The 27892-nt window shown below is 34.8% G+C and overlaps 1 protein-coding gene across 1 annotated transcript in view; it reads left to right on the top strand.

Annotated features, from left to right (window-relative positions):
- DIAPH2 (diaphanous related formin 2) overlaps positions 1–27892 on the top strand; it is a 244795-nt gene that overhangs the window by 169916 nt on the left and 46987 nt on the right. Inside the window, exon 27 of the mRNA XM_059824601.1 lies at positions 7894–7989. Coding sequence (XP_059680584.1) covers positions 7894–7989 — 96 coding nt within the window. The remainder of the gene's footprint in view (positions 1–7893; positions 7990–27892) is intronic.

The raw sequence follows: 27892 nt of genomic DNA on the forward strand, positions 1-27892 counted from the left end.
TTGACCAGACTCTTTTCAGTAAGGGCCCAAATTTATGAAAAATTTCCTGGGAAGTTCCTGTAAACTTTTGCCCAAGTGGCTGTGCACTTACACTTTTTATTAGCTTAGATTAGTTTACGATTCGTATATTTTTAATAATAAGAGTACAAGATGTTTTGCCAAGTACACGTGGGTATTGTCTTTAGTGGAAAATGAAAGCGTACCAGTAAAATATATGGGTATTCCTGTAGTAATCAATGCAGACAGGTAAAAGTGAAGGCAGCAAAACAGTCCATAAAGAAGAGCATGTTCCCAGGGCCTCTTGGAGCCTTAGCTGTGAATCTGAACAGAAGAAACCAAGTAGGTAGGAGGTGGATCGTGTTTTGGCTGCATGGGCTGAGCTCTGTTGTGGCTTCAAGTGAAGTGCAGTTTCTGTAGTTCTAAGTTATTAAGTAACTTAAAAAGCCTAAGCTGTTTTGTTATTTCATTTTACCATCTATTGTGCAACCGCAGTTCTTGTATTTTATTTAAGAACAGTAGTAGTTATTCAGGTTTTTTTTGTTCTAGTCAAAATAGTCTCCTTTCTAGTGCAAACTGAAAAAGCAGTCATTATGAAGGTCCTGAAAAAATCTGCTAGAAGATGCTTATTCCTACCTTTTTGATAGATGATAATATGTTGAAGGCTGAGGTAAAACTCTGTGCAAATAGAGGCCACAAAAAGAGACTGAAATTGGTCTCACCAAGTTTCTAGTTCTTCCAATCTAAATCAGAAAGTTGTGTTTCTGAATCCCTTTTCTAGTATGTAATGAACATTTTGAGCTGGGAAAAATGTGACTGTTTGTTTAGTTCATGGAAATACAGCTGACATTTGGAGGCAATGCTTAAATAAAACCTCTTCCAAATGTACTTTAAGACCTCACTTAAATCTATTCTTTCTTTGTGTTCTGTAATAAGGGGGAAGTTAAAATATTTCAATACTTTTACTCAAAAAAATTTGAGTAAAAAGGGAAGTTAAATATAAGACATGAGCGTGGCTTCAGGGAAATTGATACTTAACTCCGTGAAGAAGGTAAGGACCTATTTTCAGGACAATTCAGTAGGATTCTTTAGAGGAGAGAACTGAAGAACTTCCATGAAGTTGAAATCACCAGAGCTGGCCACTACCACAGAAGCAAGTTGAAGAATGCCTGCTGAAACAGAGGCAACCCAAGAAGTTAAATATTCCCATCTTTATGTAAAGTCTATGAAAGAGCTCTGATTTTGTCATTTGTCATTTATGGTTCAGTTTAGTCCCTAAACAGAGCACTACCACATGTTTTCTAGTATGGTCTTTCAATAGTGCTCTTTTAATTGCAAGAATGACTTTAAAAGCCTCATAGGCTACAACAGACTGAACACATTTCAGTTTCCAATATGAAGTTTTAGCAGCAGTTATTTTAAAAAAAATTAAGAGACAAGACAGTAAAACCTGTTGTCCTGGCTCAGCTGTAGCTTTTATGGCTACTCAGGCTAGTGAAAGAATGATACCTCACATGTATATTTTTTGTTAATTTCAATTTTCGTTTTAATTGTATGAGTTATAAATAGAAAAGAGCATTATTTTGCTTTAAATATCAGGAGGTATGGATGTTGGGGTCACTTTTTGAGGTTTAGGTGAGATTTGTCAGGAAGTGATAAAGGAATGTAACAACGACAAAAAGGATGCTAAATCTACCTTAAGGGTCGTATTTCATAAGGTGCTAGCAGTGATAGCAAAGGGAAATAGTTTATCTTCCTCTCCATGTTGAAATGGTTCCTCTGTTTCAGAGGAACTTCGTTGAAACAGAGAAAATGACTATAGAAGCAGGTCAAGGTTTGTGTTTGCTCTGTGAAAAATGAGATAAAGTAAATATTCTTTATCATTCTCAAGTGTTTGTTCGCTGCCTTTATAACACAGTCCTCATGGTTAATTTAGCAGTGTACAGATTATGCTAAAATAAATTACCTACCTATACTGAGGAATCTTAGCTCTACATCTATGTCAGATATAGTCATAATACAGTGCAAGAGCAGGCTGTTTCACATAATTATTTGAAAAAGTTAAGACCCTTTAATTCCACTGCTGTGTTCCAGAGGTAGGTTGAATGTCAGCTCCACATACTTACTTGTGCTGGGTAAAAGACCGGATGTACTTGATGAGATTTATCTCTGGACTGAGTTAACTGCTTGTACTGTTTTAATGCAAATTCTCATACAGTAGATACGAGCAACATAAAGAGAAGAGAAAAGCATCTTGATTTTTTTTTTTTTTTTAATTTTTAACATTTCCTATTTTAAGTACTTGTTGAGAGAGTTCCATTTGAGAAGGGTGACAATTAAAAAAACTTAAATGTACATAGAAAGCAGAAGGGAGACTCAGTCAGTGATAACAAGACTTGTCTAAAACTGTGCTTGAAACTTTTAGTCCTTCACGTATTTTTTTTAAATCTTGATTTTATGTTTTACAAAGGGAGACTTAAGGATTATGTAATACTATTGCAGTCTTTCCTGCAATAGTATTGCACATGCAGAGGCACACTTACTTTTGTTTTACCTTTTTAGAAAAAGTTTCTTTTCCTGCCTTGTTTCTAAATATTTACAACTGTGAACTGTGACGCTTGCTTATCGGTAAAATATAAAGAATGGCTTGAGTTTGGGACAGGTTATCTATCTTTGGAAAGCTGAAGTTTAAAAACAATGTTCTGGAAATAGATTATATGCTTTGTTTCTATCTGATATTTACTACTTTGGGAGGTACTTTACGTGAGAATTAAACTGCTAATTGATTGTAAAGTTTTTAATTCAGTGTGTTATATGAAGAAAAATGAAGACAGACTAGTCATACGTGATCATATACTTTCTAATATTATTTTGTCTTGATAAATATTCTAAACAAACTATTATTTGGAAGGACAGTTTTCCTCATATATATATAAAGGTCATATCTGCACTAGAAGACTTCTGAAAATAAAAACACTTGCTCACAAGTAAAGGCGTAGTTCACAACTACAGATACCCAGGAATTACGTTCTTCATGCTGTAACTTACGCAGCAGCCTAAGTGCCAATACTTGGTTTCTTGCATTCATTCCCCATTTTGTCATGTACCCTTTCTAAAGATACGCCATCAATAAGGAGTAGCAGATTGATGCATTAGGTGCAGCAGATTGAAAAGATCATATGACTTAGGTCCTGCTATTGCCTGTGCTATATCATATAATTCCTTTCAGAATTTCTTGCTTCATCCTTAAAATCTCTAGACTTCTTTATTCCCACAGTCTTTTTTGGGAATGTGTTCTAGAACATCATTTTTGATTGCAAAGATACTTCCACTAACTCAGTCTAAATGTTCTCCTGTTTGCTGCTGTACCAAAACAGTCCTCTCTTGGGGAAGTGATCTGTTGGCATGAGTTTTCTCTCTTGGGACTTTACAGATTCTAAGCACAGGAGGAGGTTGTCATACCTTTTTTTCAGTGGCTACTTTATGTAGTCTAAAGAAATCATGCTGCCTTAGGCATTTCTTCTTAGAATCCACTCCCCTGGTCATGGCAAAGACTTTTCCAGTTGTGATTTGTCTTCTGTGAATGCCAGAACCAAGCTTGTGTACTAGTGCTACTGGAAATAGTGTGCTGTCTTTTTAACACACTGATCAGACTGGTAATCATCATTGTTTCTTTGGTCACCTCTTTATATTGGAACTCTTGGTCAGTCTCTAATGAAGAGCTCCTGGCTTGCACCTGAGGTTATACACACTCTTTCTTGTTTCTATTATTTTCATTTATTTTTTTATTCCAAATCTTACGCGTGTTCTGATCTTGTCTTCCAAATGTTAGTATTTCCTATTTGTATGTCATCTGTTGTTATGGCAAATCCACTAATCAGGTTTTCAGAAAAATTCAGCTGATAAGCTCTCAAATGTTAAAGCTTCCTATCTATAAACAACCTTTTGTTGTTATGTAGCCAGATATTTTACTAATGACCATCTTATGCACCTTCCACTAATGAATTAAGCACCCATTATATCCAATGTTGAAGACCAGATAAATGAGAGAGAGATAACTTTCTAGCCAAATGAAGTGCAGTATATTGCATTAACAGAAACCATAAACCATAAATTTAGTCCAATATCTTTGGCAGAACCATAATCTGATAAGCTTGTGTTCTGTTGTCTTCAAAATTTGTTTGAAAGGCCTTTCATACTGCCAGGTGAAGACTATCACACTTTTTTTTTCCCCAGCTGCTGTTTTGGTTTTTCTTGTAAACAAATTCTACATTTGCTATTCTCAATAATCATGGTAGTAGGTATTTGGTGATTTCAGATGGCACTTTAATTTCATGAGATTTGCAGTTTGTTTCCACATCAGTGGAGAGAATGTTATATTAGGTGATTTGGCATTACAGATCTGTGGTCATGCATCTATCTTGTCTTTGTTCCAAGGGGTAGTACTATTTATGTGCATTAACATTGAAGTGAGAAGTTCTCTCAGTTTGGCTGTGTTGAGATTATTATACATCTCTAGCAATAGTCACTGTTCTGTTTGTAATACTGTCTTTCACCCCTCACCCCCCATTCTTTTGTGCATCCAAATCTTCAGTTTCTGATTCAATTTCTTATGGTTTATCAAATATCTCCTTTTTTGAAATTGGCAGTCTAGTTCCAGAGTACTAATGTTTAGAATGTCATTTAACATAAAAATCTGACCACCAATACTAAATGCTTATTACGACCAGTTCATCTGAAGTCTGTTGTTATTTATAAAAGCTAAGTGTAAAATCCAGAGTATTGCCTTTATACAAGGCAAATTTGTTTACAGATGCATGATATGACTATTCCTTAGCATTCGTAAGTGGATGGAGCTTATTATGCCAGTATTCTTTGTATACACTTTCATCTTATTGCCTACTGTAATACCTTTTTCTTTTTCCCTTCTTCTGTTCTGTTTCCTATAACTGGTCAAAAATTATGAAAAGTTTAGGTATCTTGATATTAAGATTGCCTGCTCATCTCAAATGTCACTTTATTTGTTCATTGTATCATATCTTTTTTTCCTCTCTTTATGCCTCTCAGCTTGCTTGGGGCTCTTCAGCAGTGTAAGAAGCAATAATAGTGTTCTATGGAAGAAAAAAGTTATTTTTGTCTTCATTATTATCATCGAAAGTGGCCAAAATCTGTTGACTAACACTGGTCTGCATTGTGGGACCTGGGAGAGGACGAGTCTTACTGTAACCTCCTAAAAACGCACTCATTTCCAAAACAGACTGTTCGTGCTAAACCAAATCTGCAATAGAATTTTAGTGTGAAATCTGAATGAAAACAAATAGGGCTTGTAGTTAACACATCAAATAATGATTAAGAACTTTTTTGCCTTTTCAGTTCTGTTCAGTACTTACAGTGAATCTGGCTCTTCGCTAAGACTAATCAAAGCCTTATAGAGCCAGTCATAAGATGGAAACAGCTTGCAAATTTTTTTGCGTGCATGCATATGTTTGCTGTCTCTTAAATGCTTGGGACAAAACTTCGAAAAGAAAGAACAAGGAAGAAAATTACTTGTTCCAGGTGAGAACCCTATCCTGGTGTACAGTGGAAGATACCTAAAGGAGAAAAAAGGATTATGTATTTTATTTCTACTGGCAATTTCTGTGGGAAATAAGTTTCTCAGTTCAGAAACTTCTGGTAGGTTTTCTCTTTGTTTCTGATTTGTGTCTAGAAGTTGCTATAGGTAGTATAGGAAAAAAAAAAAGGCAAATCAAGGAGATAGCTGTTCATATGTGAATACCTCAGCACGAACTGTGGGGGAAGACTGAAATTTCTATTGAATTCTGTTTATGAATTTTAATGAAGGCTAACTGAAAATGCAGTTCTTTGTCCATTTCCTACTTAATCACTGGCAACTTTGATTCAGATGCAGTGCTGAGATCAGACCTAGCATAAATTTTACTTTGAGGAGTTAAAAATCTTTTCGCTGTGTTCTTACAGCTTCCTTAATTCAGGTGTCTTTATATTGTATATTTTGGTATTCCAAAAAGAGGGTGGTTTTTAGCAGTTGCAGTAATTAGCAGGTAGAGTAGCACACTCAGCAAAAAAGTGGAAGGCTGCATAAACATTTATGAAGTATTGAAGGATTTTTGTCTTTTGAATTAACTCTGCCAACTCTTAATGAAGATTGAATGATACTGTAATTTTTCTATGCATAAAATATTCTAACATATTAACTAATTCTATGTATTACAGTCACATTCATTAAACGTTTCGGACCAACTTGGTGTGTATTAGTTTGGACAAAGTATATTCACAGACCTTTGATTTAGAAAATAAATTTAATAGAGAGCCAACAATAAATCAAGGAATAAACATGTGTAGGATAAGGAGCACAAAGAAAAATAATTATGTTGTATGCTTTAGACAAGATTCTGGCCTTGTAATATTTGAGTGTGAATCGAGAGAAGCTAATTTACTTACTTATTTTGTGGGAGATTAGTTTTTTAAAGGTTTTAGGTGGAATGTAATTAAAACTGGTATTTCAGAGTCTTCTGCTGGTTGCTATTCTTGCTCTACTCCCTTTCATCTTACACTGGAGAGAACTTTATGTATGTGTTGTATATTATACATAATGGTTTAAATTACATTGATGTATAATTTAAATTTATCAAATAGTTACACTGATGATTGTCATGCAGAAATTTGAGCCAGGTACTGTTTTAGGATTGGCATGCTCTTATATCAGGACTGGATTTAGTCTAAAATCTACATGTAATAGAGAACCAGGGCAGAATACCTTTTGCATTAATAAGCTGCTTTTAAACTTGAACGTTTGAGAGCTTGAATGTACATTTAACCTCCTACACTTTATGTGACTCAGAAGTGTTTCACTGTAATGTACATCTTTTGCATAAAGTAATTATCTTCCCACTCTGTGATGGGAAAATTTATGTTAACTTGAAGTCTGAGAGATGTGAATTAAATGTCCACCTACCTGCTGAGTCTAGTCTGTATTTTAGTTTTGGGTTCTAACACAGACATGTGAACAGAAAAAGAGGTATTCATCAATAGTTTTGTAACACTGCAGGTCTTTGACCTCTGTTTCTTGTGCTGTTGAATGCTGCTATGAACTGTTATTTACAGACTGAAATGCAGGGGAAGTTAAAGACTTAAATATGTAAAAGGAAGTAATCTTTCTACCCAGTTTTCCATAATGCATCATGAAGTCCAGCAATTTAAAAGATACAGGTTAGCTTGGGTATGAAAAAAGCAAGAGAAAGATTTAGCAGATGTAGAATTCAGCTTTTAAGAAATGTTATGCCACTTACTTTCACTGCATGATTCTCCCCTCTTTGTTCTTTCCTTACCTTACCTTAAGATCATCCATGGTATACTGTTACATGTATAGCATATGGCATATGTATCCCTGCATGTTGTATAGAGAATTTTTTTTTCCAAGGATTTAATGCATCATAAAGATGGGAGGCAACATACATTTGTAGTACTACAATATTTAACTTCGTGCCATTCAGTTTCATCAGATTTTCCATGTGCATTGATTAAATGAAAGAGAGATGACCTGTTTCTACTTCAGGAAAGTCTTAAAAGAATTTAACGGTGAAACAACAGTCATTCACCAGCAGCTGTCTATCTGCATGCTGAAGATGTCATCAATAATGCACAGGATAACATCTCTAAGTTGAAAGAACAGCAGGATTGGTATCAATTATGCTTAATAGAGCATCATAAGCAAACTAGACAGTGATACCTGAAGCACTGACAGCATCAGTTATGTTAAAACGTTTATGTCTCTTACTTGGAAGTGTTATGTAAACTTGACAACACTTTTACTTTTTTTCTTTCTAAAGTCTGATTTCAATTGCACTGAGATTAGTTTTCTTTTTCTCCTCTTCTCAGAGGGTGATGAGACAGGAGTGATGGATAGTCTGCTTGAGGCCTTGCAGTCAGGAGCAGCATTCAGAGATCGCAGGAAACGAACACCAAGAGGTCAAGGTAAGATGCTTTCTAAAAACTTTTATTTATGAACTGAGTGGTAAAAGTTGTTTTGCAAAGATTTACCAACAGTTTTCATTGAAAACCGTTGAGGTACTGTGAAAACTCAATACATTTTGTGTGGTCACGGATTTTTAACTTGATAAGTCTATCTTCAGATAACTGCGGGCTTTGAGATATGACAGGGGTTCCTGTTGTGTTGGAAATGGCATTTAAAACATTGCTGTACAAAGTATGTTTGTTTTAATCTTTAAAACCATAAGTATAATTAATTTATTGTAGGTGGCGCTGTGAAAAATATTAGCTTCTTATGCCAATAAGAGTTTGGGCATATAGCTGGTAGTCTTTTTCAAGCACTGGTCTCGGATAGGTTTTCGTTTGGTTGGAAGCTATAGTCTGTGTAGTCATAAAAGTCAAATTACAATAAAGTAGCTTTACTTTCTTGAGGGAGACAATAGTATTGCACTGCATTTAGTCTGGTTTATTGGTTTACTTTGAACAATTATTGCTTCCTGCAAATTTGGTTTTGAGAAAATTTAAGAGAAGACTAAGCAACTGCAGTGTTTCCTCTATTCACTTTTTCTCTGCTTATGATATGCCAGTTGCATACAGTTTGTGAACTGCGTTTACTCTACATTTACTTTTCATCAAAGCTTATGGTACTACACTGTATTTTGCAATTTTCCATTTAAAACATGTCTTACAGTTAAAAAATACAGTCTTAAAAATTTTCAGTTGATAAATTAAGTTATTTGGCATAAAATCAAAAGCTTGTGTTGGACATGTGCTGCTAAAGGTTTGGCAAAATGGAGTCATCTTATTTTATAAATCAGCCATGTGTGTATCTACCTCATCCTCAGTGAGCTAGGGTTCAATTCATGTTGGCTGATTATGTTTTTTAGAGGAACAGAAGAGCAAAGGCAAATTCTACTACCCTCTTTCATCTAGCTAACAAAGATTGTATATAATTATTTTTAGTTTGCCATGTGCCTGAAAAAATAAAAAAGTTACATAATTTGTTCATACTAGGAAATTAATTCTGGTGCGGTTCCAGTATCATTTTTAATTCAGAGCTTGTTTCTGCTCTCAGATCAGAACTGAAAGAACTCCTCGATCAAAATGTATTTTTATCCATATCTTGAGAAATATCAGTGTGAGAGATGGTCTCTCTTGTGTTCTGGCTTGAGGAGAGATTTGTCACCCAGTGGTGACAAAGAAAAGCTTCCCAGGGACCAAAGGAGATTGCGCAAAATCTGCTGCAGCTGAGAAAGCCAACGAGATGACTGAACCCAGGTCCAAAAACAGTGACTTCTCTGTAACTATAAGGAGCAGAGCTAATTAAAAATCCCGTTTATTTCTCTTCTATTTCATATAGTCACTTTGATTTCTGTGTGTTTGAAATATCATTGTGTCAGTTGACATTCTAGTGGGGTCTGGCTTTTGAGTTTAGGGAGTTGGTTGACTTCAGGGAACTTCCTGTGAGAAAAGGTCTAGCTAATCTGTTTCCGAGCTCTGGCCAACTGTAAGTCTTTACATAATGGTCTTATGAGAAGTTTTCAGGGGATAGCTAAAAATTAGACAGGAGGCAGTACATGTTAGTCCCAGTCAAGTATCTGATTTAAACTGCTATGTAAATTTTCTCATGTGGTTTGGGAACATACATGACATCTAGTCAGTGACTTGTTTACAAACCAGAAGACACTTAAAAATATGGCTATGATATCTCTAAGCAGTGAACTATAGCATTAAAAAAGCAGAGACCGTGTTTACAAACTTCTGTATCTCTCTTTAAAAAATTGAAGGGGCAATGACAGTTTTCTCATTGGTACCATCAATAGACTCTGAGTGTTCCGGAGAGTTTCATCCACTGAGGTTTTTAGTAAACAGTTAACTCCATGCCTCCTATGGTTCAGTGGAAAGAAGGAAAACTAACTAAAAGCTATGGAAAGAAGAGGCTGGGGGATTTCTGGGCTTGCTGGGTCGTTTGGTTGTGATTGGTGCAGTACTGTGTATACACGGTGCACAATGTAGGAGTTTTCCATACATTATTAATAGTTTGCTGCACTGTCTCTGTAATCAGTGTGTATTCTTAACACACAGAAAAGAAAAAAATATGTGCTGCTATTTTGAAAGTTAGACTTGTCCAGCAAGGTTTTGAGCTTGAACTTGTCTTGGTAGCCTCATGGTCTGAGAAGAAGAATCATTGTATTCTGCTTGTTTGGACACAGAATTAATTATTGTGTGTCAGTTAAGGCTTCCTCCTTTGGATTGTTTCATTTGGATAACAGAGCTCCAATTACTATAGGCCTACAACTACCTCGGAAGAATGTCATTCTACCAAAGATACCAGTTCAACTAGCCTGTTTTACAGAGGTCACTGGTGTACCTTGTAGCATATATTTGTGCTCATATGGTCATGTCTTCAAAATTTTTTAAGTGTAAGAGACTTGACTGGGTAAGAGGCGGAGATCAGAAAGGAATGATGCTCCATTCATCCCCCCCTGCGCAGGGGGAATGACTTAATATCGCAGTTTTCCTACTGGGCAAAAAAATGTTGGTTAAATCTACAGACAGGTTTGGAAAAGTAAAACTCATTTAAAATATGTTTAACTGCATTGTTTTTGTTCATTTGCTAAGCCTGTAAAGGAAAAGTTACACTTTAATGGTTTGCATAATAACTATGGACTTCTCCAGTAAAAATCTTTTTGCTTTCAGGTCATGGAAGTAATAATAAAAAATTCCTGTCTTCCTACCCCAGTTTCTTATTTCATTGTACTCTTATATCCTCTTTGTTATGTAGACTTCTCAATGTGAAAAAAGTTTCTGTGGGGTTTCTCTCTCCTCAGCTTATCACTGTATCTTTATTGTTTATAGCTACTGGATATTAAGTATAATGTTTGTTGTTTCAGTAGATTGCTTTGCTTAGAGAGGCTATAAAATAATAATTAGAAATCAGTTTCTAGAACTGTTGCTTTATCTTCCAAAAATACACTTGCTTTTTGCAAGTTTGCTAATATTGGAATGAGAGTATAATAAAGAACGGTATTATAGGGCATTCATCACAGGGTACCAGTTTAAAATGTGTGCCCAGCATTACTATTGCACCAATTATCACTGACCTTTTTTCCTGGCCTTGGGGTATGATATTATTAAAGAAGACTGATTCAGGAATATTTTCTCTCTAATATTAGTTTAAGCCGGTTTCTGCACAGTACTAACTATTCTGTTAGGGTTCTTTCTGTTAAGCTGCTAATTTTTTTGCCATGGAATTTAAGTTTAATTTTTTCAGAAATGTTAATAACTAGTGCCCTCTCCTAGATATCCAAACTATTGCAACTGCAGTGGTAATATGTGCTATTTTTTCACTACTGGTAAAGCACTGCTATGAGGAACATGCATGCAGGTTCTTTCTGCTTTAGATTTCAGTGTAAAGTATATTTATGAAGTACTTAATGTGGTCTGTTAGTACACATATTTTGGGTTATTTTTTTAATCCATGCATCAAAATCAAATCAGTACAGTGAGATGGATAGTAGGTACAATTTAGGAACTTCTGAATTTGATTTATTGAGAGTTGCTACACTGTCATTACTGTTTCCGTATTAGCAGTACACCTTGAGAGTGAAAGAGAAAGAATGAACTTACTTTGTTCAGTTTCAACATCTAATTTGAATCTTTTATGCAAGCCATCTGAAGTGCTGCCACCACTTATTTAACATCTGTAAGATAAAAAGAAGTTGAGGCAATGGAATATTACTGCTTTTTAATGACTTTTGATAATTTTCAGATGACATTCAGACACTTTCTTTAATTTAAAATAAGGGGTTTTTTAAATAGAAAAGTAGGTGCGTATTTTATATCAAAGTTCATCAAAATTCTAATAAAAAGGTTATAGTTTTAGAAACTTCCTGTCTTCTGCTTGAAGGCATAGCTATGCTTAAAATTAAAGGCTGACTTCTATGTTTACCTTTGCATTGATTTTATTAAATAAGTTCTTGAGAGTTAGTTAGGTTTCTGGGTGCATGAACCTTATTTACGTAAAACACATTCAAATAAAATCTTCAGTCAAAGCATATCTGCTTTACTGAAAGCATTGTGCATTGTTTTATTTGTGGCAGTTTCGTAAATAAACAGATTTTTAGCATGCTTACATCTGTCTGTGAATTGATGAGAAGATTTATCAGTGATAAAAATCCAAAAATGTGGCAGGTACACTTTTAAGAGATCATGATTTGTGCTCAACTAAAATGCTGTTTGCGTAGCCTTGTTTGCTGTCTTTCAGTTGAACAGTGTGTCATCGTCTTTATCATTAAGTATCTGTTATGAAGTTAGAAATATCCATAATGGACTATAAAAATGCTAGTCTCAAGTTTAAAAAAAGCAGTATGTATTTTAAACATATTTGTTCATCTTTTTAAACATCCTATGGTAAAGAACTAATATTCCTACTGTTATGTTCAGCTAGCATCTCTTAATTTTTTATTACTTTACTTTGAGAAGCTGTGTATTTAAAAGCATGTTTTGCTACCTCAGTTCCATAATGGAGGTCTTTTTGCTTACAGTCAGGAATCGTGGGCTAATGAGACTTACACGTATGATTTAAGTGCTTCAGAATTATCACCACTGTAATAGCAAGAGCTAAACAAGCATCACCAAAAATTTACTGGTTTTGCCATCAAGGCATTATTGTGAGATTTAAGTTTGCTTTTATTGCTAAATATAAATATGGATTGTATAAGGAAAATCTATTTATAGTACCATTCAAATAGAGTCTTAGCAAATTACTTTAGTCCAGAGAGCTCCATAAACAGTCCCAAAGCTATTTAAAAATAGGTATTTGTGGTGTAACCTGTTTTTATTGTGTATGCATTTTGGCTTAAGGTTTTTGTAATTAAAGGAGTAATATTAGATAATTTATTATTCTGGTGGCTTGGCGTGAAAGCAACAGTTGTAGTATGTAGAGGTTTTACTTGGTGTTTCAGAGGAATTCTGCTTAAAAGCAGGGTGAGGGAGAAGTGGTGAAAAAGGGAGGGGGAAAACAAGCTAAAGCAGACTTTAACCTCCAGCCTGCCTAGGCTGGATTCTCCAGGTTTTTAGATGGACGACACCCGTCAACAAGAAGGGAATGAAGAGGCTCTGAAAACATCTCATGACCAATAAGTGTGTGGACATAAAGACAAAAATTCAAGAACTGCATACATTTGAATCATTGTTTTCACGTGTGTTATTGTGTTAATTACCATTCTCTGGAGCAAGTATTGGAGGTTGATCAGCTCTCTTTCAAATTGATTCTCTGATCTTGGTATGCATGAGATTGTTCACGTGGTGACACGGAGTGTGTAAAGTACTTACGAATGTTTGGTAAACTAGACAGCCGTAGAGAAGTGGTATTGTGAACTCCAGACTGCATACATTGCTGTTGCTGTGTCTAATTCCAAGTTGTTACTTTCCATTTTAATTATTTTTTCTGAGACAAGAATTTTATCTGAATAAATGAAAATATGCCTGAAATGGCAATGGCATATACACATTCTAAAAAATGTCCTTCAAAAAGGTGGTGCTATATAATTGTTCCTAAATACATCTGAGTTTGTCATTCATCTGATGCATTGAATAACTTACTAGAAGGCTAAGGACAGTTATGTGCCCCTTGCTTTTATTCGTGTAAATGCGTTTCAGCATAGTATGAAAAGTATTCTCTTTAAGTTCTTCTGGAAAAGCGTTACATGAAATTCTACATTGAAAGTATCAGAACATTTTTCGAGTTTTAGCATTTTAAAAAATTAACACTGGCGTTACTTTACTCATCAGATTGTCCTAAGATTCCAAAGTATAAAATTCTGATTTTTTGTGACTTAAGACATAGCAGAGTGCCTGTTTCCTTCTGAAGTAAAAACGCATTGCCCATGAGTGATGATGAGAATTACGTGGAAGTACTGAGGATTATTCTGCAGCCTCATGACATTTCTACGTTGCATCATATAACATCTGAGCTTATGCCAGCCAGTTGCAGGACTGTGCCAGTTGCTTTAGCCATTGAAACTGTTATATTTCTTTCTTTAAAGTTGTTTTTGTCTGTTTCATCATAGGACTCTGCAGGTACCCAGAACAGCTGTAGAGTTCATATAGAGCGTATGGTACAGAGTTTCTTTCCCTGGAACTTGACTTGGCACAGTTGCTTCTGAAGCTCTTAAAAGCCTTTAGAATTCCAAAAGCCTTTTTGAATGTCCTACATCGTGAAATAGATTTTTAGAACTAAACCAAAGCTTTTCTGAGAGCCAGAGAATTGTTCATGGTAGCCAGCCTCTCAAAAAGTGTAATCCAGAAGGAGGCTGCCAAGTTCACGTGGTAGAATTTTGTATGAGTTGGAAGTCATCCGCAATTCTGAACTTTTGTTTTTTAATTCACACTGAATCTGAAAACTGTTCTATTTTAATGAGGTATGTCTTACTAGATGTTAAGGCCTACATTTCTAGAGCTGGATAGCTGAGTTTTGGCTACATCTGTATGTGATAGCTGAAGTTAGAGAAACTACTTTTACGGACAGGGAATAGATATTCCTGCATTCACTTACCAACTACATGAGTAGTAATGAATGATATGCAAGGCTAACTTAATTTGCTTTTGGACATTTGAATTTTCTTTGTCAGCTCTGACGCTGTTATCATGCAATTATTGTCAAACGCTTCTATTTGAAAAATTTTCTGCCGCAGTACTGTTTACTGAGGTAATGCAAATGGCTTTAATATTTTAATATATGTACATAATGAATGGAAAGGAAAGGAAAGAGATGAAAATCACTGTTGCAGTGTATGACTTGGTAGCATATTAATTTAACTGACAATAGGTCAAAATGGTTATTTGGCAGATAGGCATGCTTTCTGTTCCATCCTGTTCTAGGCACATAGTGTAGAATTGACAGTCCTCTAACCTCAGCATGGAGAGTCTGTCCCAGTTTTTTTACTAGTGGCTGTCATCTTGACTGTAATAACTTAATTAGTTTACTTTCTGCAAAGACAATATTCACCCTACTGGTTATAATGTAACAGAACAAATCATGGAAATTCTAATTTTCTTGTTGCATTATCAGGAGAAAATGAGATTCTCTGCTCAGCATACCCGAAATAATAGTGTTTAGTTACGAAGTAATGATATCATCTTAGCAGTAGACACATATTAGTAGTTAGACAGTTATGTCATTGTGTGAGAAGCCAAAATATCAGTTGCTGTATGTTGCCATAACTCTTTTTACTTTACTGATCTTTTTAGTTTAATAATCTGCGACAGGTTAAATTAAGGATCTAAGCCAGGGTGCCCAACAACAGCGGGACAGGTAAAGGCTAGTAGTGTCTGTTGGAGAAAGAGGCTGATAAGATTTCTAAAAATGGTAGAAAAGCTCTGCCAAGAGAAAGGGGTAGGAGGACACTACATATGGACTTGACAATGTAACCCACCTACTTTGCTTTTTTTTTATACTCTTTTCTCTATTTACTTTTACATTTTAAGTCCCTGATTCTCAAAAAACAAAAGTCAAGGTGACTTGAACGTACTGTACCATCTTTGTCTTAATCACTTTCTCCAGCAACTTGTTCATACATTTTTACAGTACTTTCTTTACCTGAAGTACTTTTGCCCTGAAAACATCGCCTTCTGTTTTTCAATTACAGTAGGTTCTCAGTGTTTTAAACATCTTATCTGGGGCAAGGTTTGTTAACAGCAGTCTAATGGATTCCTGCCCACCCCCATGTTTTATTTTCAAGTTGAACAAGTGATGGGTTTAAAAGAGGGTATCGGTGGTATTAATCTGTATTCATTTTGTTGCCTTTCTCTGAGAATCTGAAAGGTCTTTACGGAAGTGGGCACTACTCCCCGTTCCATCATTTCACAGATGAGTAAACAAATACTTTATTTCTGCCATCTTTCAAAGCTAGCATACCCTAACACTGGTGCTGAAAGAGCAGTCTTGCTCTGGCAGCTTTTTTTTTTTTATTAAGTTTGTAATAAATTCAGTGATTCATTTTTACTCTGTGGCTAGCCCAAGCCTTTATTTGACTCTCTAGAGGGTCTGTTCTTCATGCAACAAGCTGTTTGCAAGTCCAGAGTATATGGCAGGTGTAAGTAGGGTGAACAGCCAGCCAGTCTGAAGCCAGCCGACTACCAGTCAGTTTTCCAAATGCTCTTTAGATTTGGCCAAGGCAGTGCTGATCCCAGCCTGGTGAAGATCTTTGGAGGCTCTGAAACACTGCACTTATGCAACTGTATTGGCTTCTGAGTTACTTGCAGTGTAGCAAAGGCAAGTTCATCTGTCTGCAAAAGACCCAACTGGCATTCCTTTCATTTTCTTTATAATAGTTGAGGAAGTAAAAAAATCTTCTATGTGTATCAAGAAAATTAGTTAAAAAGCATTAAGTAGTGTCCTTTTTTATTGATCTTTTAGGAATCCTGAAATTGTATTTGCATTAAGTTTTCTTGGGGCTTAGCATGGAATGATGCATTATAATTACAGTGGAACTAGAAAAACATCTCTGCAGTATTCCTAGTTTAATGCATTTTTTTATATAGACATACCTGGAAAGAAGAAAGTTGAAATATTCAAACCAGATAGAACTGTGTCATTATCCACTATCTAGGGAAACATTCAAACTACTGACATGCATTGGGGGAAAGTACAGCATCACTTTCAATTTAGGCAACGGTCATATGAAGCATATAGCATTCTTAAAAAGTGTGGTGTCAGATTCTGTCAGTACAGTGTTTGAAAGGGAAAAAGAAACTTATAAGAAATCTAAAATGTTACTCTGTGTGCATTTATAAAATCAGGTGGAGTTCCTTATTGTTCAATTGAAGAAATCATTCTAGATAATAAGTTTGCTTAATCTAAACAGAGCAAAAGTCCTCACTGAGGGGCAAATGTCAGGGCGAGTGACAGAAATACCTAGAATAGGCACTGTTGTATGTAACTGCAGCAATTATGAGCCTTGCTGGATACTGTGCTTGTTACAGACCTTGGGCAATTGCTGCATATTGCATCCTTTTCTCCTCTGGAGCAGACCATGTTTCTGTCTCCTTATAGCTTTTTGTTCCACATAGCATTCTGTAGATTAGTTTTTGGGAGAGCTGAGCAGTTCAGGTGTATTAATCAATCCCTTATAAACACTTGTTTGTCAGTATTTTATTCTGTTCACTGACTTGCGTAATTCTCATTTAGCTTAATTTTTCTAGACAAACATTAATAATTTCTGATGGAAATACGCTGTAAGTTATATGGTACTGGTCAAGTTTCAATGTTCCTGTTAAGATTTTTATGATAAAGAGCAATTTTAAATGTATTTTTAGTGTACTGCAATGAATGATTAAGCTACTGAACTGGAAAGTACTGTTGCAAATATAAGATCAAAGAATGGAAGTCAATGATAGACAACAGAAAATATCATTAAACTGAAGAATTTGCCTGTGAAAAAGTAGAATAGTTTAGCTGAGGAAGCAAACTAGTCTTAGAGTTATAGATAAGAATTTATATGATCTGTGTTAATTTTTTTCTATGCTTAAACTTCTGCTATTATTATGACTTTAATTAGAGGCATGCTACCAAAAAACATACTTTGATCTTTATAGCTTATTACAAGTGGAAAATTTTACCAATTTTGGGGTATAGATTTAGTAATATCAGCTCGGCCTGAATTCAATGACTTTTATGCTTCTAGGAATTATGGAGAAGATAATTTTAGGGAGGTATTCTGTGTATTGACAAGTTGTTGGCTAGTTTTATACTATGATTTTTTGCATCTTTCTTGAAAGCATCTTTGGCCATTCATTCGTAATATATTGGGCTTAAAAGATTATAGGTCTGACTTCGCATGGCAATGCACTTTGTCAGATTACATTTCCTACTGTTGTGCTGCAGGCAAGCTTAAGTTCAGGGAGCATATTGAGACCTGGTTAGCCAACGTTTTTAACACAACTTCATGTCAGTATCTCCATTACATTTATGAAACTGTAGCACAGGTGGTTCCTCTAATTATTGTGCATTATTGCCTTGAGATAATGTAGCTGAGCTGTTACCTTTGTAATATATGTAGTTCCAAAATTGCTCTCGCATCCTAAAAACTATCAGTGCTAGTTAATTGTAATACATTTGTACTGCTAGATTCTTTCAGTTTAAATACTCTTATGTTTTCAAGGGTGCTACAATTAGGGTGAAGCTATTCCTAATGATGAATAAAAACAGGTGTGAGATATTGATGATGTAGGTTAATGATAATTCTAATAGTGATATATTTTGAATAACTGTAATTCCAAATCCTAGAATGATCTATATTCTGTAAAAACAAGACGCCAACCTTGAAAGAGTTAGTTTTGTTTAGTTCTCTGCTCTGCAGAAGATAACCTTTGATATGATTTGTTTTGTTTGTCTCAGTAGAAGATCTCTGCATATTACACTCCTGATTTCTTTTTTGGAGGAAAGAGTGATATAGGCTGTAAGATTTTGTGAGAATATTTTAACTAGTATATCTATCAGTGTGTGCATTAGCTCATCCTCTTTTACCCTCTCATGGAAGTATATAACATCATAATATTGTTATTTAAAAACCATATACATATTGTACAGTGTCTTCCAGATGGATGTCTAAAAATAAACAAGATACTGGAGTTCTTCAGGTTAGATCTATATTATGTTTACTTCTCATTTTCTCTATGACTTCTGTATTTTTTTTTTCTTCCATTTTCTGTTAATGCATTAGGTATTTCTTCTGTTGTTGAAGAGGATTCTATTTAAATAATTATGTCTGGTGTATAAAATTGTACAACAGTGTTTATGTGCCTGTAACTCCATGAATATATTACTGGAGTGGAATGTCAGCCTTTCTGCATTTTAATTTAAGTTACAAAGGAAAATAGACGTATCACACTGAAATAGGGAAAATGTTCAGTTATTGTTAAGGAATTTTTTTTTCATTTTAAAGTGAACAGATTTCTAAAACAACATAATAGAAGAAAAAAAATAATCTTATTGACAGCATTCCCACAGGAGCTTATCTTCCTCAAGTGTTTACAGTGAGGGTTTTTTGGAGACCTTGGAACTACAGTGATATCATTGGTGGCTTAGGAGACAATGCCCAAGGTAAAACTTCAGTTCACCACTTATCGGGGATGTGTGAAAGCTCTTGGGCCGAAAGGTTCGTTAGGTCAGTCTATAGAAGCTGTCAGTCAGACTAAGCAGACAAGAGGATGTATTTGAGGTTTTTTCTTCAGTAAAAGAGGGAGGGAGAAATAATCCAAATTTAAGGGGGTACAGCATTTTCCTTCCGTAGTCAAGTTACATTGTCGAATTATGTAGCTTTAAGCTCTGCAAGAGTTATGGATAAAATAGAATTGGATGGAGGACACAAAAGGTCCTTATGACTTATATAGCATAGTTTGAGTTTGAATTAAGTTGATTTGAGAACAAAACCAAATTTCACCATTACTGGGAGCTGATTTAAAATCTAGCAAGGTGTTGAATCAACTATTTGGACATTAATTGATTATTTCCTTACAAAAAAAATAAACGATATCTGATGATTGACTCCTAAAAATATTTTGTCAGACATTCCAAAGATGCTTCTTAATTTCTTTATGTGTAAACACTGCTCATTACAGTGATTTTGACAAAAGCATATTGCATGGCACCTGTGTATTTAAATATCCACTAAAATGTATATCTTTTGCCATATGGGGGTAAGATGGTGTGTGCGTGTGAGAGGGAGTGCACAGGGACATAGGTACAGTTTTGCTGGTAAAAATATCCTGAACAGCTTCAATACACTATATTCTGTTGGTTTTTTGTTTGTCTTCCAGAATAGCATAAATGATGTGGGTTTTTGCTTTGCTGGCATATCACAGGAACATTTAATGTTCAGAGAGCTTTCTGAAATTGTCTGTGTGACTCTCTTTTTGCACTGAAGCTTCACATAGTATCAAGATTGTTTTTGAATTATCACTGATAGTTTTCTAGATACAGGTCATTAGACGCCATCCTTTGTAGGTTTTGTTCTCCTGCAGAATTTTGGCAAATGATGCTCTGTAATTTCCTGTGATTGTTTCATGCTTGCTTTGCCTACATACCTGCAGTATTATTTTCTTTCAGGATGAATACAATAAGGTCTCATAAATAAAAGTAAAACATAACATTAAACAAATTATTACAGAGCAGGGGAGATGACTAACAAAACATAAAGCACCTTGTGTTTCTTACTAAGCAATTGCTCATGTTCTGTTTGAAACCTCTTAGAGCACCACATTTCTTATGCTGACTTACAGGCAATTCTCTTGCTTGTAGTCCAGTGCCTGATTTTGGAGTGTGTTCTGCTTTCCAGATGACAGTAGTAACATCTTCAATACAATTTCAATTCTCTTTTGTGGCTAGCATCCCTGACTTGGAATAATCTGATGGTAATTTCAGGAAAGCAAAGCTTTAAACTGTCAAAAATCTCTATAACTGGAGATAAAATTTTATGTTTTTTATTTAAAAAAACCCACAAACCCAAACAAAGAAAAAAAAACCCCTAAAAATCTTTGTTTAGTGCCTTCAGCTCCTGGAGGTGTCATCTGGCCCATGTAGTCATGAATATAGTCGTTAGCAAACCCAAGATGATAGTTGCAACATGACAAAAATAGTCTCAAATCTGTTCAAATTTTGATGTGTCTTGGAATTTTCCATGTTCCCAAAACACGTCTCCCACGCCCGGCAGTTTCTTTACAGTTCATTTGTATTGAAGAACAGAAAGATGAATGTAAGCTTGGATATTCATGTCTTTTGTTTCAAAGATGCTCATGTAGCGTGGAAAAGCTTCAAAATGTCTCAGAGTAAAATGCAAAGGTTTACTCCAAATGCTTTACCCGCTAGCTGTCTTTCAGTTGTGTCCTCTTTTAGTGATGTATACTGGAGAAATTATCGTAATGATGCCAAAAGATCAAAGCGTTTCAGAAAGGAAAACAGTGCAAGAGGATTCTTAAAGTATCACTAAAACATCAATGTGAGAGAAAAGTTTTTGCCAAATACTGATAATGAGGCAGTATTACTCTAAGAATTACATGTATATATGTGTATAATACCTGTAAAAGTATCCATGGATCTTAATTGCATGTTGTCATCTTTAATTAGGTTTGCCATAACTTTAGACTTCTAAGGACTTTTTTAGAAGTTACATATAAATGGACCTAGTAAGGATAGTAGGTAGAGTACATTTGGAAAATATTGTTGGAACAGTTTGTGTTTTCTAGCATAAAATACTTTTGCAGGGCTTTGGACTACCAGAATTTGAGTATGACACAGCTTATTTTAACTGAAAGTAGGAGCTTTCCTTAAAATGTGATTTTTATTTTTTTTTTCTTCCAAGGAATAAGGAGGAATATAGTAGAATAAATGACAAAAAGCAGAATTAGAAACGATGCTCAGACTTCCTCAGACTACAACTCTACAACGTTTGTAGATAGGTCTTTCAAATTTAGGCCACAATACCTTACCAGGTTCTTGTATACAACTTTTATACATAAAAGTTAAGGAGTGTTTTATGTATATTGTAACTCCTTGTTATAAGGAGTGCCATGAATCCAGATGCATGTTGGGTAAAAGGGCTGCATCTGCTTCAGTGACATATTTTATGTTCCGTTATTCTATTTATAAAATATGAAAATGCATTCCTTTCTAAAACATAATTTTTGCTTGTAAGTTAAAAAAATAGTTTAATCTCAATAGAAGCAGTCTGAAAACAAGAACAAAAGAAAAAAAAAATTGCAGCTCCAGCTATTAACAGGTTGCATTTAATACAGAAACAAGTAACACTGTAGATCACGCATATAATGATTTTAAGTTTGTAGGAATGTTTAGAAGCAGTTGAAATCCTGAGCTCAATTATTTGATTACAAAAACAGTGACAAACAGTGACTGAATCTGAACAGAAGTTCTGTTTTTTAAAAAGAAGTAGTTAATCTTTTATCTATAAATCAAATTAACAGCTCATGTTCTGTAAAGATTGTATCAGAAATTGAAATACAGAGAGTTTCTCTTACTAAAAATGAACTCAGAAATTTGGTTGTGGTATTGATGTAGGTGGTGAAGTGATGTGATCTCGAATGATGGTAAACAGAAACAGTAGAATGATGTACTTGAAAGACGAGTGTTGTCAAGCAAATGCATCATTATCTGTTGAAGATAAGTATGTGCATGTAAATTATGATACTTTTTACTGGAGTGACCCTTATGCTCCTAACCACAATTCACTTTTAGAATTGTTGTAGATAGTAGGAGGAGTAAGGTCCTCCTTATCTTGAAAAGATTTTTGTTTTTCTCTGAAATGCAGAGAGAACTGGAGGCTGCATATTCTTCCTCCTCCTTTCTGTATTTCAAAAGAAACAAATGTTAATCTATAAAGAGCAGATACAGAACTCTGAAATTGGACAAATACTCTCCCATCACATTTTTTGTTTCAAGTGCAATCTTGAAGCTTTCTCTGCTTAGCCAGAAAGCAGCTACACCTCTCCTGTATTATATTTCCTGTTCTTTTATGAGGTGCCTGTTTCACAAGTCAGTAACAATGAAAGGAGGACATTCAGAGAAGTCCAAGGCAGAGTTATAACAATAACTCTCCTATGATTACCAGGCACAGAAGATTTCTGTTTCTTCTTGAACATTTCTTGCTTTTGTTGTTTACCCTATTCCAACAAGAACACTTTCATGCCACTGTAAACGTGCTCTTGTTTCTGTAGATTTTTTCACCAGTTTTATCTTCTAGACTTGTATATCTTTATAATAATCTTTTCTTCAAGTGAAATTCCTGTTCCCCAGTATTTTTTTCATAAATTTAGAACTTGATATGAAATATGAGAAGTACTGGAGAATAAGATGTGTATAGCACTGCGTAACCTTTTGATTTCCACTTTAGACATTAGTGGCATAAGCTTTTTTGTGTGTGTGTATATTTTTATTTTTTTATGTCATCTTTTTTACAAGAGGCTACATCCTGAACAATTAGCATAAGAAAGTTGCATGTGCTCTTTCTTCAGTTGAAATTTTTAGGAAGAAATCTCGTATAGCTTACTTTTACTATCAGTATTTCAAGTTAAATATATGTAGCATAGGCTCTGGATTTAGCCTTTTGAAAATTATTCAATATGAATTTACTGTAATGATGGGCTAATTAGTTAAAGTTCACTGAGTTTAGCTAAACATACAGTGTTTGATTTAGAAAGATAAATCTGTGGTCTGTCAACCTTTTCAGACATAATCCTACTTTCAACATTATCTGACAGGTAGTCAGCCCGTCAGGCCTGAGGATGTGCTCTGAAGCAGCTCATCTCTTCACTCTTGACTAGTTATTTATCTTATGAAGCATAATTCGCAACTGGCATATGGAAGGAAGGTGGGGAAGACTAAAGGAAATGTTCCAAGCCTTCCTTTCCTTCTTTCATGCAGCGTGAAATAGTTTGTAGATATGGCTGCAACTCGCACTTCTGTGTTTCAGGATTTTGTTTCCATGGCAAAACGCACCCAAACATAATATAGTTTGGTTAATGTAAACCATCTCTTAGGGCGGTATATACTGAAATATGTATATTTAACCATGCTCTGCTATAAATAATATTCTGCAAGAAATTTTTGTTACAATCATTTTTTAACATCTTGCATTTTCAGGATATTGCATAATTCCGAAAGATAATCTTAAAAATGTCTTCACAAGAGAGGTATTCACGCTCTTTAGCTAAATAAAATTTTTTATTCAGCTGGTAATCTAAGGTAACTGTAGATTTTATTATATTTGGAAGGAAAATGATGAGTTTTTCTAAATATCTGTTGTTGCTGCAGACATACAGAAGATTGTGTTTAAATACCAAAGACTATGTCCCTGTCAGTTGGTAGATATGTCATTGAAACCAGGGTACATGGTTTTCCAATTCATGTGCTGCTGGATGCAGCATGCTCACTTGGTGAAAACAGCCTTCCCGAAAAAGCATTAAAGTACCCAGCAGCAAACCCTTTTTTCATTAAGCTGCTTAAGTAGTTTGATCCAGAAGGAACTTGCTTCTTGGCCATAGAAGAGAACTAAGTGTTCAAAAAAACCCCGAAGGACCCACAAATGTCTTTAAGTCCACAGAATTTTCTAACAATTCATTATATAAGTTTTAACATTTTAGCAAATAAATAAATTGGAAGGGACATGATGGGAGAACCATTATGGTTTAAGGCGAAAATGACCTTGCCTGGATTCTGGTTTACAATTAAAATTAATTTTAAGCAAGTGAATAACTGATCTGAGTAACTTCTACTAATTCAAGGCTTATCCTTTAAATATTTGATGGATCTGTAGGCACATGAAAACTGTAATAGAGCTTCAAAATGGAACATACCTCTTTGTTGTCTAGAAATCTTTTAATCCATATTTATGTTTAGTATGCACTTAGAGAAGTCCGTTTTTTCCCAGTGCATGTGCTGTTCATTTGCCTGTCATCTGTTCCAGTCACGGCCAATCTTTTTACCCCATGCAGAAGAGTCTGCAGTTGCATTTTTCTTGGTTTTACATTTTTCTGGGATAAGCAGAAGCAATGGAAGCCTTTCTATGCAAATCTCAGTCACAAAACGCTGTTTTATACCAGAAACATAAAAGGAGAAGTATTTAAAAAAAAGAAATTAAAAAAAAAAAAAAATCTAACCACAGTTATGAAAACTCTCCAAACCAATAGTTTTCTTACAGCTGTAGACTATACAAATAAGTGGTAGTGTGGACCTCATCATTCTTGTATAACCCCTTTTTTTATCATGAAAATATTAAACTATATTTTTAATTACTATGTATATTTGTACTTTTACAGAATTTGAGAGACTGGTACTGCAGGTATTCACGTACAGATGAGGTTACTTCTTAGTTATTTGTTGTATTAATTACAGTATGAAGTGTTCTTTATTTAAGTGCTGTATTTTGATGTAAGAATAATGGATGCAAGGTCTAATCCCATTTTCATAACTAATCTTCTGGATGGTTTAGTTTGAATATTCTACAGTTCTATGTTTGCATGCAGGTATGCAGTCTTTATATGCAGAAAAGTTCAAATGACTTGGTAATTATATGTCTGGGGAGAAAAAAAAAGGGTTTTTTTTTACATGGCAATCACGTGATACTGCCTTTGCTTCACCTGCTGGGAGTCTGTTTGTCCTACTAGAAGAATCTTGGTTTTTCATGAAGTCTTATTTCCAGATGAATGAAATAGTGTAAAATTTCATTTTGCTGTAGCCTCATGTCTTTTAAAGGCATAACCTTTGAAATGTCAAAGTAATAGCATGTATGAAAAAATAATTTTAAATGAAATTGCCTGTTTGGAAATCAGTTACAGTCTGGTTTATGTAATAAGATTTGAATACCAAGCTGAAAAAAAAGCATGATTGCCTTCCTTGAGTAGAATCTTTCAACGTGCTAAAATAGCAAAAGCATCTGAAGTCTGGGTTCAAGTGGTGTTGTTAACAGTCCTGGGGTTTGGCAGAAGGGTCTAGGAAGCTTTCATAGCGCTTGTCCATGAGATGCCCACTTGGTCCGTATGTCCATGGATACCACTAGGTGGTACCATTAAACCTCCCTTTTTGAGAATATTAAAAATTACTCACAATCAAAGAGTGTTTTAAAAGGACCTAAGTAAACCTTTTTTTTTGTAATTTTTTTTTTGATGTGTCTGTGACTGTAGGAATATATTAGTACCTGCTAGGTTGAAATTGTTTTCGCTAAAATAGGTGATACAGTCTTTCCTATACTGCCACCGAGATTATACATACTGGCAATAATGCAAACTTTCAGGTGTACTTGCTTTGAAGTTTTTTGAGTATGTTTCCTACTTGCTGTCTAAAATCCACTTTCATAGTATGTCATCAGATCTCAAAAAAATTTTAATACAAACTACAGCTTTTGTACCTTTTTGCACCAGTAATGTCAATGAAGGAAAGCGCTAAAAATCTATTTTTCAAGATCACTTTTTATAGTTAAATAGCTTAATTCTCTTCTTAACAAAACAATAAATGAGTCTTCGGAGAAACCATCAGTTTCAAACTATGATTGTGAATAAGGGATAAGACCTCTTTTTTTTTCTTAATTTACTCTGTTTGCTTGCTTTGTCTTATACTTTGGCTCTTATACATGGATGCTTTTATACAGTAATTAATCTTGTAGTACTGTCACAAGGCCATGCTAATTCTAGCTGCAAAAACCTGAAACATATTACTGTAAATGGAGATTTGTTGCGAAATGATGCAACAGCAGTAAAAAACAATTGCATCTTGAAATTGTGGAACACCTAGTAATGGAAGTAAAGTAAAACGTAAAGTTTGTTATTGTGCATTTTTTTCATTGACACTAAAGATCATAATGAAAGATAAGCAGAAGAGAAAGCTCTTACTGATAATGGTTTCCTTATCCCATATTTTCTTTTGTGTCTTTAACTTAGCAAAGGTGAAGCTTTTCATCTTGGGATCTACACAGTGTAGCCGCAGACAGCAGGGGGAAGAGTTTGGTCAAATTGCCACTATAACAAACATCTATGAAACAAAACAAAAAAATTTACATTACCAATGACAAATCAAAGCTGAAAGTTCGCCTTGCCTGTTGTCATTCATTGCCATTCATATTTAGAAAGCAGACTGCTGTGATAATTGATTTGATGGTCCAGCTTGAGTGGAAGCACTTCTGGGCATAGCAGGCCTCAGAGATGCCAAAAAAGAAGAAAAGGTGGGAATGAAATAATGCAGTACTTTCTCCTCAGAGGCATGTGGCCCAGTTTTTGAGAAGAGAAAAACATGCTTTAGAAGAAGGAAGGAAAAAAACTTAGTAACTCAGTAATAAATACAAAAATGACCATATAGCCTCAGTCAGATAAAAATAGGCATTCAAGCAGAGACAATGAGTGTACATATTTTACTGGCAGGTGAATAATAGGAGAATGCTGTGGAAATAATCTGATTTTTAACGGACTCTGTCCATGGGAGTACCTTTTTTGCTGTTTTTTTTTGGTGTAATGACAAAAGACGTTCCCTTTCCTTAAAAAAAAAAAAAAAAAAAAAAAAACAACAAAACCCCCACAAAAACAAAAAAAACCCAACTGAAAAACAACATTTAATTTTTTAAGCTTTTCAAAGAGGAATTGATAATTCAAAAGAAGGAAAAGAAAGCAATTATTGAATTTGAAGGCAATATATGTGCTTGGATTAGCTGAACTCCTATTGAGTTTATTTACTTCAAGCAATAGGTGATAATGAAGCTTGTCTCTGTATTTTTGACTAGGGGCTAGTCTTCACCCATAGCCTCCTGCTTTTATGAATAACTTAGGACACTAAAGTGCTAGCTGAGGAAAAAAGTAGATTAAAAAAGTAGATTAAGAAACTTTTGAATTCAATGCTTGACCTCTTAATCACGACTGCCAGCTCAACTGTGTACCCTGTGATCAGTTCAAAGAACCAAACAAAACTAGATAAAAGCCTGAGCTATTGAAACAAAACTGTAATCAGAACTGGTTTGTCTTTTGAGTGATGCTGATTTACTTGCAAACAGTGTGGTCCCTCAACTTTACTGAACTCTTTGTATTCATAGTCTTAAATCTTTTATACACAGCAAAGCAGAAGTAACTGAAATTTAACAATAAAGATTAAAAAAGAGGAGCCTGATGAAATAGCAGGAGGTTGTAAGTATGCTGTTCCAGGTCATATGGAAGTATTACTATCTCTAATTTTCAGCTTTTGTAAGTACCTTGCCTACCTTAATGAGATAATAGTTGGTGTAGGCATGCGAAATATTCTAGACGTGTAAAGGAAATTCTGTAGAAGACATTCAAATTTATTAGAGTATTTCAAGTTTTCCTGTTTATCTATTATGACTTTCTAAATTCCTTT

The sequence above is a fragment of the Gavia stellata genome, chromosome 14 (genome assembly GCF_030936135.1).
Source record: "Gavia stellata isolate bGavSte3 chromosome 14, bGavSte3.hap2, whole genome shotgun sequence".
Lineage (NCBI taxonomy): Eukaryota > Metazoa > Chordata > Aves > Gaviiformes > Gaviidae > Gavia > Gavia stellata.